The sequence below is a fragment of the Cetorhinus maximus genome, chromosome 11 (genome assembly GCF_964194155.1).
Source record: "Cetorhinus maximus chromosome 11, sCetMax3.hap1.1, whole genome shotgun sequence".
Classification (NCBI taxonomy): Eukaryota; Metazoa; Chordata; class Chondrichthyes; order Lamniformes; family Cetorhinidae; genus Cetorhinus; species Cetorhinus maximus.
The window spans coordinates 87095747-87110815 of record NC_135889.1 but is presented as its reverse complement, the minus strand read 5'-3'; the positions used below and the strand labels follow the sequence as shown (position 1 = coordinate 87110815).

The following is a 15069-nucleotide window of genomic DNA, read 5'->3' as shown; positions in this document are numbered from 1 at the left end:
CCAGAAATCTATTGATTTCTGTTTTGATCATGCTCAATGATTGAGCTTCCACAGCCCTCTGGGGTAGAGAATTGAACATACAACCTTCTGACTCAGAGGCCGCATGACATCACTGGCTGTCATCACAGATAAGCATAATCTCTGCCCTGCAGAGTCAAGGATTGTTGACAATACGAGCCAAACAACCAGCTTTGAAAAGCTTTGGGTTCTGTCCAGAAAGTGTTGTGTTTGCAGAGTGATGAATCCCAAAATTATCAGCTGAAAAAGCTAACACTTGTTGGAAGTCCAATCCTTCCTTTTCCAGAGCTATCAGAACTTGACCTGCAATAGCCTTAGCAAATTCAAATGGGTTTTCAGACAAATCAAGCAGTTTGGACACACATCCCTTTTTGGTCGTGGAGTACTGTACAGAAATAGGGTACTTCTTCCTATTTCCTTTATTAGAGTTGCCCATTGCTACTGAAAAAAGAGGGGCGAGAAAGAGAACTCAGAACCTTTCAGTTAAAGTCTGATATGATCAACTTGCTCAGAGCATTTGTGTCAATTTGCTCTGCTTTTGTCCATTCACATGATACCTCCTTAGCAAGGAGGAATCAGAGAGCAGCTGGGGCCCTAGTTTCAAGAAACAGGCTTATGTGCAATATGAGTCACCATGTTGTTTTCATTCCTTCATAAGATGTGGGCGTCACTGGCTAAGCCAGCATTTATTGCCCATCCCTAATTTCTCTTGAGAAAGTGGTGGTGAGCAGAGTTCGTGAACTGCTGCAGTCCATCTGTTGTAGGAACAGTTCTGTTAGGGAGTTCCAGGATTTTGGGCCTGGGCCCCCAAAGGCTGTTTGTGGACTTGGGTAACTGATACTTGACTTGTCACAAATGGCTGAGATAGTAGTGGGAGACCACGGTGTTTCAAAATTTGAGAGATCATCAACTCCTTGCAGGGTGAAAGCAGTAGCTGCAAAATCTTCCACAATTCTTCAGCGATCTGGGCTTGACAGTCAACACAATGTGCCCAAAATGTCTGATGACAAAAATTGTGACAATTACAATATGTTTTAAGTTGGTTGGGAAAGTCCTAAGTGTCATTAGAGTCAGTCCTTTAGCTCTAGCTCTCTCCTCTCCAGTCCTGTCCCAATCTCGTCACTGCCTCTGCTATTACCTGGCTGGGCCTGCTTGCACCACCGCCAGTCTCCCTGCACAGCCTCACCTTGCGCCATACCCGCTCTTTCTTAGTGAGGCAGGAGTGCTTGGCCCAGTATGCCTGCACCCCGTGTGAAAGAGTCAAAGCGAGCTGCAAGAGGACACACCCACATCTCCAACCTGGAGACCAGAGACCTTCAGCCTGTCAGCAGCCCCAGACTTCAGGGCACAAATGGAAATGCGGGATAAACAGCATCCCAGGGAGATTTCCAACAAGACACGGGACAAACTTTAAAGATGCAGGGCAATCCCATAAAATACAGAACAGTTGGTCAACCTGGAGAAAAGTCCTTGAACTGGGAACTATTAGACCCTGGAATGTTTCATCAAAGTGGATAGTGAGGTAGGAATTAGACATTTAAAAAGGTGTGGAATAAGTATTTGAAAGGAAGGAAATGTAAGATCATCTGGGGTTACAGGAGAGCGCCAGCATTGGCATTAGGGACCGAATGGCCTCCCACTTTGCTGTTATTTCTCTAATGTTACGAATCCTCTCACGTAGAGTCCGAGCTCAGGGGATGTTTCAGAAATATGGGCTCTGAGCTGAACTTAGGTAGGAAGATGTGGAATGTGAGAAGATCCCAATATCTCAGAGACTCCAGACATCAATCCAGTCTCTTCTTTTTAACAAATGTTAGTTATGTTTCCAGGATCCCTTGTTTCATTACAAAACCCTCTATTCGGCTCCGCATTGTCTTCTGACCTCTCGGAAACTCCACCCCCTTCGACATTTCTGAACTGCGGCTGCGCATCCGATAGCTGTCTGAATATATCGCCGAGAAAATCGAATCACAATCTTATGAAAAACGACTGGAATATAATTTCACGAGGAGACGTGTTTAATTCAAGCAGAGATTTTTTTTTTTTTTAAAAAGCGCATGATTTGAACGTGGTTATTTCCCGTTAGCGGGCACTCCAATAACCAGCCCAGAGGACAGGGTCCTCATCTCTTTCACGTGTTGCTGCCAAAATGGCGGATCTACAGATGAAAATTATCCGGAAAAGATTACAGAAGAAAAACGCCAAAATTAAACATATCAACTCAGCGGCGGGCGGAAAAGGTGAGCGTGAGGCGGTTATTTGGGCGGGTGGGGGACTGGTCACGGCCGAACGGCATCTCCTGGCCGAGATTCACGATGTGTGTGAGGCTGAACCCCCAGTCCCCTCGCAATAATGGCCATCGGTGCTATTTGCCTTTCCCATCGCGTGTTTTACCTGCATGCTAACTTTATACGAGTACACACAACTCTCTCTCTGAAGATTTACAAGTGTCATTTTTTAAAAAAGTTCTGCTTTCCTATCAGTATCATGCTCACATCATACTCCGCCTGCCACTTTTATGCCCAATTGTTTAACCCGTCTTTATCTCTTTGCAGCCTCTAAGTGTATTCCTCACAATTTACATCCCCACCTAGCTTGGCATCATCCGCAAACTTGGATATGTTCCTCCCATGGCCTCTTAGTCTAAGCCATTAATATTGTTTATAAATAGTTGAAGCCCCATCACTTGCCGCATTCCACTAGCTACAGCCTGCCAACTTGAAAATATCCCATTTATCCCTACTCTCTTCTTTCTGTCTGTTAACCATTCCTCCATCCACACTAATATGTTACCCCACACTTCATGAAATAAAAGAAAATTGCCAGAAACGTCAGCTAGTCAATTATCATCCATTGAGAGAATAGATAAACTAATACTTCGGCTTTGACAAAGGGTCTAAACTTTATCTGTTAACACCACAGATGTTCATTGACCTGTGTATTTTCAGCATGTTATGTTTTTCTAAAGTTCATTTTTGCGCATGGTGCAATTATGAAGTCTAACCTCATTTTTGGCATACTACATCATGTTCCAGGACTTAAACTCCATAAAATAATTTTTCAGCTGCAATTTTCAGAGATTTGAGAGCATTGTTGTTACTTCATTGTAGTACTGAGGGAGTGCTGCACCATTGGAGCTGCAGGCTTTTGGATGAAATGTTAAACTCAACCCCCGTCTGCCCTCAGGTGAATGTAAAAGGTCTCAATGCACTACTTTGAAAAAGAGCAGGGGATTTCTCCCCAGTGTCCTGGCTGATATTTATCCTTCGACTAACACATTTATCTAAAGAAAATCTTGCATTTCTATAGGGTCTTTCATGACCAAAGGATGTCCCAAAATGCTTTACGATAAATAAAGCACTTTTAAAGTGTCGTCACTGTTGTGATGTAGGAATGGTGGCAATCAGTTTGCAGGCAGCAAGCTCCCACAAACAGCAATGTGATAAGAGATGTGTATTATCCTGGATAACTCCCCTCCTGCTGTTCAGAATAGTGCCATGGGACCTTTATGTCTAACTGCAAGGGCAGATGACACCTTGCCTTAACATCTCATCAGAAAGATTGTGCCTCCAACAGACCAGCACTTCCTCATTACTGCAGTGGAGTGTCAGCTTAGACTTCTGTGCTCGAGGCCTGCAGTGGGACTTCAACCCATAACCTTCTGAGTCAGGCAGAAAAGCCACTAAGCCACAGCTGACACTCGGTTATTATTGTTGTTTGTGGGATCCTGCAGTACAAAAATTGACTGTTAAATGTCCTACCTTGCAGCAGTGACTACACTTCAAAAAAAACCAAAAAGTACTTTCTTGATCACAAAGCCCTTTTGGAATTGCATCAGATCATGAAAGGCACTATGCGAGTCTTTTTACACTTGGAGCTGATTCATTTATAGTCTATTCTCAGCTCCTCCATATAGCAATTTAAGATTATCATCAGTAACCAAGTATAAGATTTGAGCCAATTTGAACATCTAATACTTGAACCTTTAGTGGATTTGGACTGTATGAACAAAATTAAACTTTGTCAACAGTGGTCAAACAAAAGGAAGTGGAAAATGAAATGCCTCAAGAGGCAGCAACTGATCAGGAAAATACTCCAAAAGTGTCGAAGGAAGGACAGAGAATTATGAAAGATGAGACTGAACTGAAACCTGTATCAGAAATCAAAAAGAAAAAGAAAAGAAAGCTTGCAACTAACATCCAGGAAACTGGTAAGTTAATTTTGCTTTCAGTACTTCAGTAATGCATAAAAATAATTATCTGTCATTGAAATGATGGAATGAATAAGAATTTTAACTTGCAGTTAATCAAGTCCACAATACTGCAATAATTAATTGCAGGAAATTCTGAGAATTAAGTGATTGGCAAGAGCCAAAGACGACATGAGATAAAGCTTTTAGCTGTGCTGTAACCACTTTATCATTCTAATTATATCATTGACATAAGGATCCCTAGAATTATGACCCTTCAAGAACAATTTCTGTAACCATTTTTATTGACTAGATTCTGCACTAATCTCTTTTATTTTTTTTATATATAATATATTTATTTCTATTATGTAATCAAGATTGGGTAAAGTAGGATTATAAGATTGGAGATATTTGATAGTGCAGAGCTTTTGCTGTAAGCAGTGTATAATCACAGCATGATAAGTTTACATAGGTAGTTTCTATTATAAATGTGAAGAAAGGAATATATAATGGAAATATTAAGCAAAGGCAGATTATATGATTTAAAATTATGCCTATTACCCCAGTCAAAATACTCCTGAAGCTGCAACCCTATTACTGGAAGGCTTCACTTGGTCTTGGCTCCTGTGTGGAATGCCACATAGATGGAAAACTCGGCATCTTGATTTGAGATTAAGTTATTAGTTCACATGGAGATGTTGGAGCTCTTGTCAAGATAGTATAATTAGGTTTCAATTTTCACAATTAAGCTTCAGTAAGTACATGTTTTGGACAGAACTGGGTGATGCCTTATTAGCACCCTGTGCCTTTCATTTTCAAGTTGAGATGGTGTCAAATGGAATCAAAAAGTCACCTCTGACAACAGTCAGGGTTCCATATGAAACATATTTGGTTAATCTCAATGCGCTGCCTACAGAATTTAGGATTAGGGCACAAAGCTGCACCTAATTTGGCATTCAAGCCACAGCGATGGCTGTTTTGGCAAATTGAAACTATCTCCTAGCTCTGATTTGTGGTCAAAGTACATTATTTAGGTACAGTACAAGAATATTTCAATGTATTTACCTGTGCAGCATGTGACCTTGATATGTTTGATACTCATTGAACCATTTTGCTAACTCAGTTCATTAGGGAAAGTGAGTTTTTATACAGACACACACTCCTAAATATATTTTATAGTTATGCTGCACTATTTGCAGAAATCAGTAGTTTGGAAAGCAGAGTACAGATGTTGTTGCAGACTTTGATTCCAGTCAGGAGAGAGCGCCAACATTTCTGATGCAGGGGTTGGACTTGCACATTTGTATCGATGTACAGCCAAAGCTACTTTGATTTGATGAAAAACAGCAATACAACCGCACCTTTATAGAGACAATAATGACCCATTAAATTGTTTACAGCATTGAAAATGAGAATTCATTTTAATGTTGGCAATGTAACGTGCCTGACATAGTTTAACTTAGTTTATTCTTTTACTGTAGAAATCAAAAAGCCAAAGAATGTTGAAGCGAAGGAGGATGGTGAGCTGGAAGTGAACAAAGCTGATGACTTAGAAGTGAAACAGGATAAAAAGGATGAGGAAAATGAAGAGCAATCTGAACATGATGGAGAGCTGACTTTGCCTTTAGGGTTGACAGGTAAACCTATTTCTGAGATTTAAACCTTAGAATGCTGTTGCACTGCTGCTGTGTACGAAAATGAGTTGGAATAATGTCAACCAAAATCTCCCAGCAGAATACATGTACTTCCTCATCATATCAAGTGCGTCATTGGTATGTTCAAATTGCAGCTCTTCAGGACTGAATGTTGGATAAACAGACAGACAAGAAGTATTAGTGGATTGGTCAGGAGTGGTGGTGGTGCTGAGGTAGAACCAGCTGTTTTACTATAGTTCATACCAAAAATAAATCAGATTTGCCGATGTCGCCAATGGGCAGCACATCGATGAGGGAGCAGCAGGGGGCCTAGGATATATTCTCGGGGACTCCAGGAGCACAGCAGGGAAATAACCTGTTGCTAGAGATTGTCTGCTTGCGTTTGGATGGGTAAAAGTGGGACAGATTGGGAGGGCAGTTGCACTCAGCTGGACAGTAGAGGAGAGGTGCATGAGCAACCATGTCAATGGCTACAGGGACGTCAAAAAGGGCTGCACGGTCATTTACAGAAAGTCATTTGTGTCTTTGAATACAACTGTTGCAGTGCTGTGGCGGTTTGGAAACCCGATTTTTGAAGAGGTTCAAATGTGGACTTGTGAGAAAGATAGGCATTGATTTGGGAGGTGACAACCTGTTCAAGGCCACAAGGAAAAGGAGATTGGAGATGGGACCATAGGTTGCGAGGATTTGAGGGGCCAGGGTCGATTTGTTGATGGCAGCAATTTTGAAAGGGACAGTACTTGAGGAAAGGCAACCCTTTACACTGCCAATGTGCATTGTGGCAAGGAAATGAAGTTGGGTGCTTAGCAGTTTTTTTAAATCTGTACAAAAGTTAAATGTTATTTGAAAAAAACAAAGATTGTGAATGAAAGCAAATGAGCCTGATTATAGAAAAATATATTTTTGTGTATGATTGGCAATTGCAGTTGGTCCTTGATGGGGTTAACTAAAGAGGGTTAGGAGAATAAACACTGGCATGGACCTGTTGGGTCAAATGACCTGTTTCTGTAAATACTATAATTCTATAAATTCTATAAATACTTTGTAACTTTGTCAATATTTATGAACTTTAATATGTTGAAGTGGTTATGCTTTGTGAAATTATTCAGCAAAATTTGATTCTAAAGGTGTGGTGAGTATCACTGATGTTTGAGTACCTGGCCCTTCAGGTGATGCTTTTAGCTAACTTCATGTTTGTGTTCAGGGGCTTTCGAAGACGCTGCTTTTTCTTCTTTGGCTGACATGGTTAGTGAGAATACTTTAAAAGGGATTTCTGACATGAGCTTCACTCATATGACAGACATACAACTGAAAAGTATCCGACCTTTGCTGGAGGGCAGGTAAGTTATGTTGATCATAAACTTAATACATGCTTAATATTTTTTGTGATTTTTAAGACATATATATTGTTTTCTCCTGTCACAATGCTATTTTGTCATCCTGATGGATAACTTAGTTTATTTGAGTGGTGCAGTCAGTCGGAGGGAGCATAGGATAGACCTCTCTTTTGAGCTCTCCTTCACAGCAAGTGGAGATGAAGAAACTGTTACTCTGAGGTCCCCAAGGATCTATCCATGGCACTCTTTTTCATTTGCTGTCCCTTGGAGATTTCATCCACAGACATCAATTGAACTTCTACTTGCTGATAACATCCACCTCTACCTTTCCACCATTCTTGACTCCTCCGCCGCTTCTTTATTGTCAAGTTTAGTCCAACATCCAGCCTTTGATCTGCAATTTCCTACATCTAAACATCTGGGAAGAGTGAAGCCACCATAGTTGGTTCCTGTTGCAATTTCAGTACCATAGCCAGCAATTCTGTTCTTTTCCCTGGCTACTGTCTCAGGCTGAATCAGTCTGTTTGCAGTCTCAACAACCTGTTTGATTCTGAGTGGAGTTTCCAAGCCCATAATTCTCTCCATCACAAAAACCATTTACTTCTACTTCCATACATCTTCCTCCTCCGCCCCTACTTCACCTCTGCTACTGAAACTTCATCCATGCTTTTGTCACACCAGTCTTGATTATGTTCTTGTGGCCTGCCTTCCTATCTCCACCCTCTAAGATTCAGCAATCAAAACTCTGCTGCTTATACCCTATCCCACAAAAAGATTTGCTTGCCCATCTCTCCCATATTCACTGAGCTACTTTGGCTTCCAAAATCAGTGCATCAAATTAAAAATTCTCATCTTTGTACTTTTAAGCCCTGTCATGGGCTCACTGCTCCCTATCTTTGAAATCCCTGCAGCCTCAAAGCCCCTGCTCAAAAACTATTCCAATGATCTCTTGTGCGGGCTCCCCTCTTTTTGCCCCATTGGCGGCCATCACTCTGGAATTTTCTCAAACTCCTCTGCCTCCTGATTCCCTCTTTTAAGAGCCTCTTTAAAACCATCACTTGAGTTTTTGCTCATCCTTCTCATATCTCCTTTGGCTTAGTGTCCATTTTTTGATAGTTTTGTGAAGCATTTGGGGCATTTTCTACATTAAAGGTACTCTATAAATGTGAATTGTTGATGCAGGAAAAGAAAATCTGAGTTGAGAGAATGTTATTACTTTTAAAACATTAGTGTAAATTATATTTTTCTGGAGTTGTCATCTTTGTTCACAGCATTTAATTCAAAAAAACGTTCCCTGTCAATGGATATAAATTTGTAAGACATGTTTTCTTGCACACAACATATTTCAATAGAGGTGGTAATACAAGTGTGAAGGAAGACTACAACCAAAGCTATAAAATTAAATCCCCCTTTCTGTATCTTTTTTAGGGATATTTTGGCTGCTGCTAAGACAGGCAGTGGGAAAACATTGGCATTTCTCATTCCTGCCATTGAACTGATCTACAAACTTAAGTTCATGCCCAGAAACGGTAAACAAATGGCTCAAGTTGTTAACTATTTTAATTGATTGAAGCTGGATACATGTCCATCCGCTCTTGGACACATTTTATTTTAATTTATATTTTTAATGTTAATTATTTGAATATAGCATGTTTGATTCTTGTGTTTGGAGCAATATGCTCATACATTTAGATGATAGCAAATAATGCTTTTAATTAAAACAAAATGCTGAAAGTGCTTACCAAGTCTGGCAGCATCTTTAGAGAGAAAAACAGAGTTAGCATTTCAGGTGTGCAATCTTTCATCAGAACTGAAAAGAGGTCATAGACCTGAAACATTAACTCTGCTGTTCTCTCTCCCCAAATGCTGCCAAACATTTGCAAATTTTTTTGTTATTTCAGATATCCAACGTCCAGTAATTTGATCTTAAAAACTCATTTGATCAATGGCTGGAATTGTTTCTGAAAGAAAATCTAACTTGAGTGTAAAGTATTTTTGGCTCATTTCTGGCTAACCTTAATTTCAAACTTTATAAATGTATTCTATTGGAAAAATCCAGTGAAAGTATAAAGTATCTTAATTGAGCTTGTTTTGAGATGATTTCTCTTCCTTTCCCTTCAGCCCCATTAAATTGTTAATTCTTTGCTAATAAAGTCATTCTAATTTTGAAGCAGAAATAGATGAATGATATTGTTCATAAAGCTAAGCTGAGGTTTTGGTCTGTAATTGAAAATAAACTTGTTTTCTCAGGGACGGGTGTCCTTGTTCTCTCACCAACTCGAGAATTAGCCATGCAGACATATGGTGTTCTGAAAGAACTAATGACACACCATGTTCATACTTATGGCTTACTCATGGGAGGCAGCAACAGAACTGCAGAAGCACAAAAATTGGCAAATGGAATCAACATCATAATAGCAACTCCAGGCAGACTGCTGGATCATATGCAGGTATTATGCATTTATCACTTGAACCTTCCATAAACATATAAGAAAGGATTTGCATTCACATAGTACCTTTCATGACTTCAGGACACCACAAAGCACTTTACAGTCATTATATATATTTTTAGAATGGCCTATAAAGTGCAATTAGTCGGGATCAGCAAATCCGTTTTATTGATGTTGGTTGACAGATAAATATTAGCCAGGACACCAGGAGAACTCCTCAACTCATTAATTGTGTCATGAAATCTTAATGTCCACCTAGGCAAGAGATAGGCCCACAATTTAATGTTTCACCCAACAGTACACCACTTCCTCAATACTTCACTGGCGTGTCAGCCTCGATTGCATGCTCAAGCCTCTAGAATGGCACTTGAACTAGCAACTGTCTAAATCAGGCAAGAGTGTTACCACTGACAAAGGCTGGAACTTAAGTATGGTTCAACATTTCATCTATTCTTTAAACCTGAATAGTCATTTATGTTTTTATACATAAATTTTCTCCCTTCTGATGGCATTGGCTCCTAATGGGGAGAGTTCCACAATTGCACAAATAGAAAACGCTGGAAATACACAGTGGATCAGGCAGTATGTGTGGAGAGAGAAGCAGAATTAGCCTTTCAGGTTCATAATTTCTCAACAGATATGATGAAAGGTCATCAACTTTCTCTCTCCACGGGTGCTGCCTGACCTGCTGAGTATTTCCAGCATCTGCAATATTTAGGTTTTGTAATAATTCCACCAGCCCTGGTCACCATCTGGCACACTGGCACACACGGGAGTGTCAGAATGCTATTTTATCTTGGGGACATTGCAACTGAGGCCAATCTATTACCATCCAGTGTCCACAGATGCGCACTTCCAGTAGGAATTACTTTGCTAATTGAAAGTTGCTGCAGTTGTGTTCCGACAGCTGTGTTGACTGAGACCAGCTGGTTTTTAGTCTAGCCTGGAGACTGAATCTGAGATGTTCATGGGGTTTGTTTTTTATATTTATTGTAATTGTAACTTTTTATATTTCAAAATGTACTTGTATGTTTTTGAAACCTTCCACTCAATCAAACTCTTTGTCCAGAAGTCCCTGGACTTGGGTAGCTACTATAAAGGTGTTCCATTCAACATGTGTTCTTTTCTCAAACAGTTTAGGTTATGATTACTTTGTGAACTAATAGAAACCTTGGTTGATGTTGGTTCTTTCTTATCTGTAATCTCTTTTCTAATCATGTAGCATCTGGGCTTTTGCAGTCTTATCTGTTTTTGTGGACAGGTCATCAGACCTGGTGACAATTTGTCAATTTCTCCTTCTCCAGCAGATGTTTTTCTTAATTTCCTAAGGGAGTACTTCTTCCAAGATACTCCCAGATATTTTTCCAACTGTATGTTGGGGATGAATTGAACAAGTATTGAGTTAAAGCTCTCTGACAATTTGTGGAGAAGGAATCTGGCTGAGGTATGTTATTGGCCTGGGAAATGGTGACTCCTATGACTTTGTTCAATTCTGATGCGCTTTTATTCATGCTAAGGCCTTGGATTTGGGTCTCCTAGCAGTTGCCAATGTTGAAATTTGTTTTATTTTTTTACTTTGACTTATTTTATTCAACTCTGTGATTGTAGTTCTTTCAGTTAATAACTGGGAATTCAAATTTCCCTTTAAGCATTATCGGTCTCTGTGGAGATCATAACAATCGATAAAACTGGAGCAAGCAGACTTCAGTGTAGGCAATTGTGAGGTCATCTGTTTGGACCTAACAAGGATAGAGCTGGGTGCTTTCTGAAGTTTATAGCTTATTCCTTACACTTTTGAGCCAGATTAGAATCATGTAAATTATGTAAAGCTAGAAATGGTGGACTCCAAAGAGACTAGTGGATCCAGGTACACAGATCGTTGAAATGTCATGAACAGGTATAGAAAGTAATCATAAAGGCTAATGGGATGCTGATCTTTATATCTAGAGTACTAGAATACAAGGTGATAGAAGTCATATTTCAGTTATACAAAGCCTAGGTATATGTTGTCCTTGGAGGGAGTGCAGTGTAGGTTTAACAGAATTACACCTGGACTTGGAGGGTTAAATTGCAAGGAGGGATTACAAATACTAGGGTTGTAGGCCCTGGAATTTAGAAGGTTAAGGAGTGATTTGATTGGAAGTTTTCAAGAAATTAACAGGAGCAAATAGGGTAGATAGAAACTATTTCTGCCGTTTGAGAAGTCTAGGACTAGGAGAAATAGTCTAAAAGTTAGAGCCAGATATTTCAAGAATGACTTTAGGAAACACTTCTGCACACAAGGTAGTGGAAGTTTTGAATTCTTTTCCACAAACAGCAATTGATGCTAGGTCAATTATTTATTTTAAATGTGAGATTGGCTAATAAAAATTTATCAAATGTGTTAAGGGATGTGGGGAAAAGACACGCATGTGAAGTTAGATCATAGAGCAGCCATGATCTCATTGAATGGCGGCAGGCAATCTTAAAAGGCTAAATGACCTGTTCCTGTAGCCGTATGTCCTAGTAGCTCCTATGTAGCCAGTTGCCAAATTTTGTTTCATACCACCCCTGTAAAGCACCTTGCAACCCTTTACTATATTAAAGGCACGATATAAATGCAGGTTGTTGGTGCATTGTCGGAATTCTTTTGGGCTTGAGAAATATCAGTGAGGCTACTGGGACCCAACGATCTCATAATTTTGGATTTTGTCTATAATGCAATAGTTCACAGCTATGATTTTAAGAGATATTAAGATCACGCCAGGATTGACGATTTAAACTGCTCATTCCAGCATTTCCTGTAAGTTATTGTAGGATTTTGTTTGTCATCAAATTGGTCTGCTTGGTATCTTTAGAGCATATTTGCTGTTTGTGCTAAACTGTGCTATGAACATGGTTTTTGGGATTCAAATGCTGAGAAGATTAAACTGATCTGGAAATATAATTGATGCTCTTCACTTCGAACCACATCAAATTCGAGTCACTGTGATCTCTCTTTTTGAAGTATTGCAATCAGAACAGATTTTTGTGGTAGATTTTAGGTGTCTGTGCTTGGGCTTTTAATAGGAATTAACCTGTGCTCCTGGTTATTTCATCGCCATGTGTGGTAGGCAATACTTTAGGCATATCTTCTTGCTACCTTTATTCCTTTGTCCTTGTGCTGGGTTTTTTTTTTGTATAATGGCCTACTCGTGTTCCTAAATCCTATATTCCCTAATATTTGTTTCTGGTAATTGTTTCACTTGGCTGTTTTTTTTCTGGGTTGGAAACATTTACCTAGACCTGGAATTTATAATCTAGATGTTTTCAAATCACATTAATTCCTTTCTTGTTGAACAAAACATTTCTTCTCAACTTCACATCATACGTAATGGATCTACAGTGTTTGCCTTAGCTGTTTTTAAACCTCTGCCTCATTTTGTTTCTGTGCTTATGGTGTTCTTGGAAAAATTCATAAAGAATGGGAAAAGAAGTTCAGATAATTGAGATTGAAAAATCTTCTATTTGAGTCAGTGTGTGAGAATTATTTGGATGTCATGAGACTGAATGTATGATCTTAATTTACTAATCTTCCCTTGGCAGAACACACCAGGGTTTATGTACAAGAACCTGCAGTGCCTGGTAATAGATGAAGCGGATCGTATCCTAGAAGTGGGATTTGAAGAGGAGTTGAAACAGATCATCAGACTTCTGCCAAGTGCGTGAATGCAGTCATTTTATTTTATACTTTACTGGAAAGATGAGTGCAATGTATTAACATAATCATAACCACTTTTTTCAAGATCCCAGAAATACAATACTAAATATTTTCCATTTCAAATTGATTTTCACCATTCTGGTCATGATAAATTAAGACCTTATCATTGATGACTGAATTTGCAATTTTAGATAAATTGTTTGTGTTCATGTAGCCTCAGATTGTTTGCAATCACATTAAATTATTTACCATCATGTTAGAATCTAGCTTGTTCATTATGAAAATCCCTAATCTATTATGTATATCAACTAATTTAGATTTTTAAATATTCAAAGTATGGTATGTACTTACCTGCTTTCATTTTGATTATACTGTACTGTACTGATTAACAGTCTTTAAATTTGGCAAGTTATGCTTCCTTAAAAATAGTGGTGGGTTGTACTTTATAAAGCTTTAGTGCCTGTTCTTAAGGTAATTGTGTGGATTCTTTCCTGTCAGGTCTGTTTCATCACACTTTGCTGAGTATTCGGTGCGTTTGCTATTTTATTCATTGCCTTATTCCTATTCCCTTGATGCTGAATGCAAGCAAACTATACAAGCGTGGGAGTCTTCAACTGCCATCGTAGCATGTACTTATCAGTTGGAATCACCAGAAGAAACAAAATTCTATCTCCATCTCTTCCCTAGTTTGCAGATTTTTAGTTTCCTGTTTGAAGATTTGCTATTATTTGCCTTCAAGGCCTAAAAAAAAGTTCTACAAAACTAGAGGCTGCACTAATTTAGCAAGCTCAGTAGCTACACCAGTCAGGAAAAGAAATGGAGTGATCCAGGGGCATTAGTACAAGGACTTTTTTCCCAATCCTCCCCAGCAATTAACAGCAAATGCTTTTGACAGTTTATGGAAACACTTCATAAACTATCTTTTAAATTTATTTAGTTCTGACCTTCATTAATATTTCTCAGGTATGAACATTGATTCTAATTTAATACTGGGACGTATATTTTACTTTGCTGACTGGTGGCAAAATACATCTACCTTTTCACTAATATTAGCAATTGAAAAAAAAATCACTAGAAAGTGGAGGTATTTGAAACAAAAGGAAACTAATGCTAAGTAACTTTTATATAACCTTTACAGAGCGGCGGCAAACTATGCTTTTCTCTGCAACACAAACTCGTAAAGTGGAAGATTTAGCTAAAATCTCACTGAAGAAAGAACCTTTGTATGTTGGCGTTGATGACGACAAAGAAACTGCAACTGTAGAAGGCCTTGAGCAGGTGAGGTGAATTCCTTATTTTTCAGTTTTTGCTTGTATTTGCATATTGGATCATTAATCAAATAAATATACACATGACAAAATTTTTCAAATTACTGGGGCTACATTTAACATACTACAGTTCAAAATGCAATGTTTTTTTTTGAGATTCATTTGTGATTTACTTGTCAAAACAGTTGAAAATGGTGAGCAGATTTGTGTTGCAGAGAGAAATACTCTGGACCTTGATCCACAATGCCAGACCACCTTAGTTTTGTGATCTTCTGAAAAGAGGTAGATTTGCTGTTTAATAAGTTGTTCATACTAGACTCTATATAATCTCTCAAGCTAATTCTCTTGTTTTTGACTCCTGTCCATAACCTCGTTTTGTGCTCGGCCTTCAGAGGCTAACTATGCCCTTGCTCTTTGGTGCTTTTCAAAAACTTTGCCTTGCTACTTCTCTCTCTTCCTGTGAAGGTCTTCTA

At 38.9% G+C, this 15069-nt stretch overlaps 1 protein-coding gene across 1 annotated transcript in view; it reads left to right on the top strand.

The window, feature by feature from the left end:
• The first annotated feature begins 2133 nt into the window (after window positions 1-2133).
• Window positions 2134-15069, top strand: part of ddx18 (DEAD (Asp-Glu-Ala-Asp) box polypeptide 18) — a 28025-nt gene continuing 15089 nt past the window's right edge. Inside the window, exons 1-8 of the mRNA XM_078552404.1 lie at window positions 2134-2258; window positions 4049-4228; window positions 5689-5844; window positions 7067-7202; window positions 8628-8728; window positions 9450-9649; window positions 13214-13328; window positions 14467-14606. Coding sequence (XP_078408530.1) covers window positions 2168-2258; window positions 4049-4228; window positions 5689-5844; window positions 7067-7202; window positions 8628-8728; window positions 9450-9649; window positions 13214-13328; window positions 14467-14606 — 1119 coding nt within the window. The 5' untranslated portion in view covers window positions 2134-2167. The remainder of the gene's footprint in view (window positions 2259-4048; window positions 4229-5688; window positions 5845-7066; window positions 7203-8627; window positions 8729-9449; window positions 9650-13213; window positions 13329-14466; window positions 14607-15069) is intronic.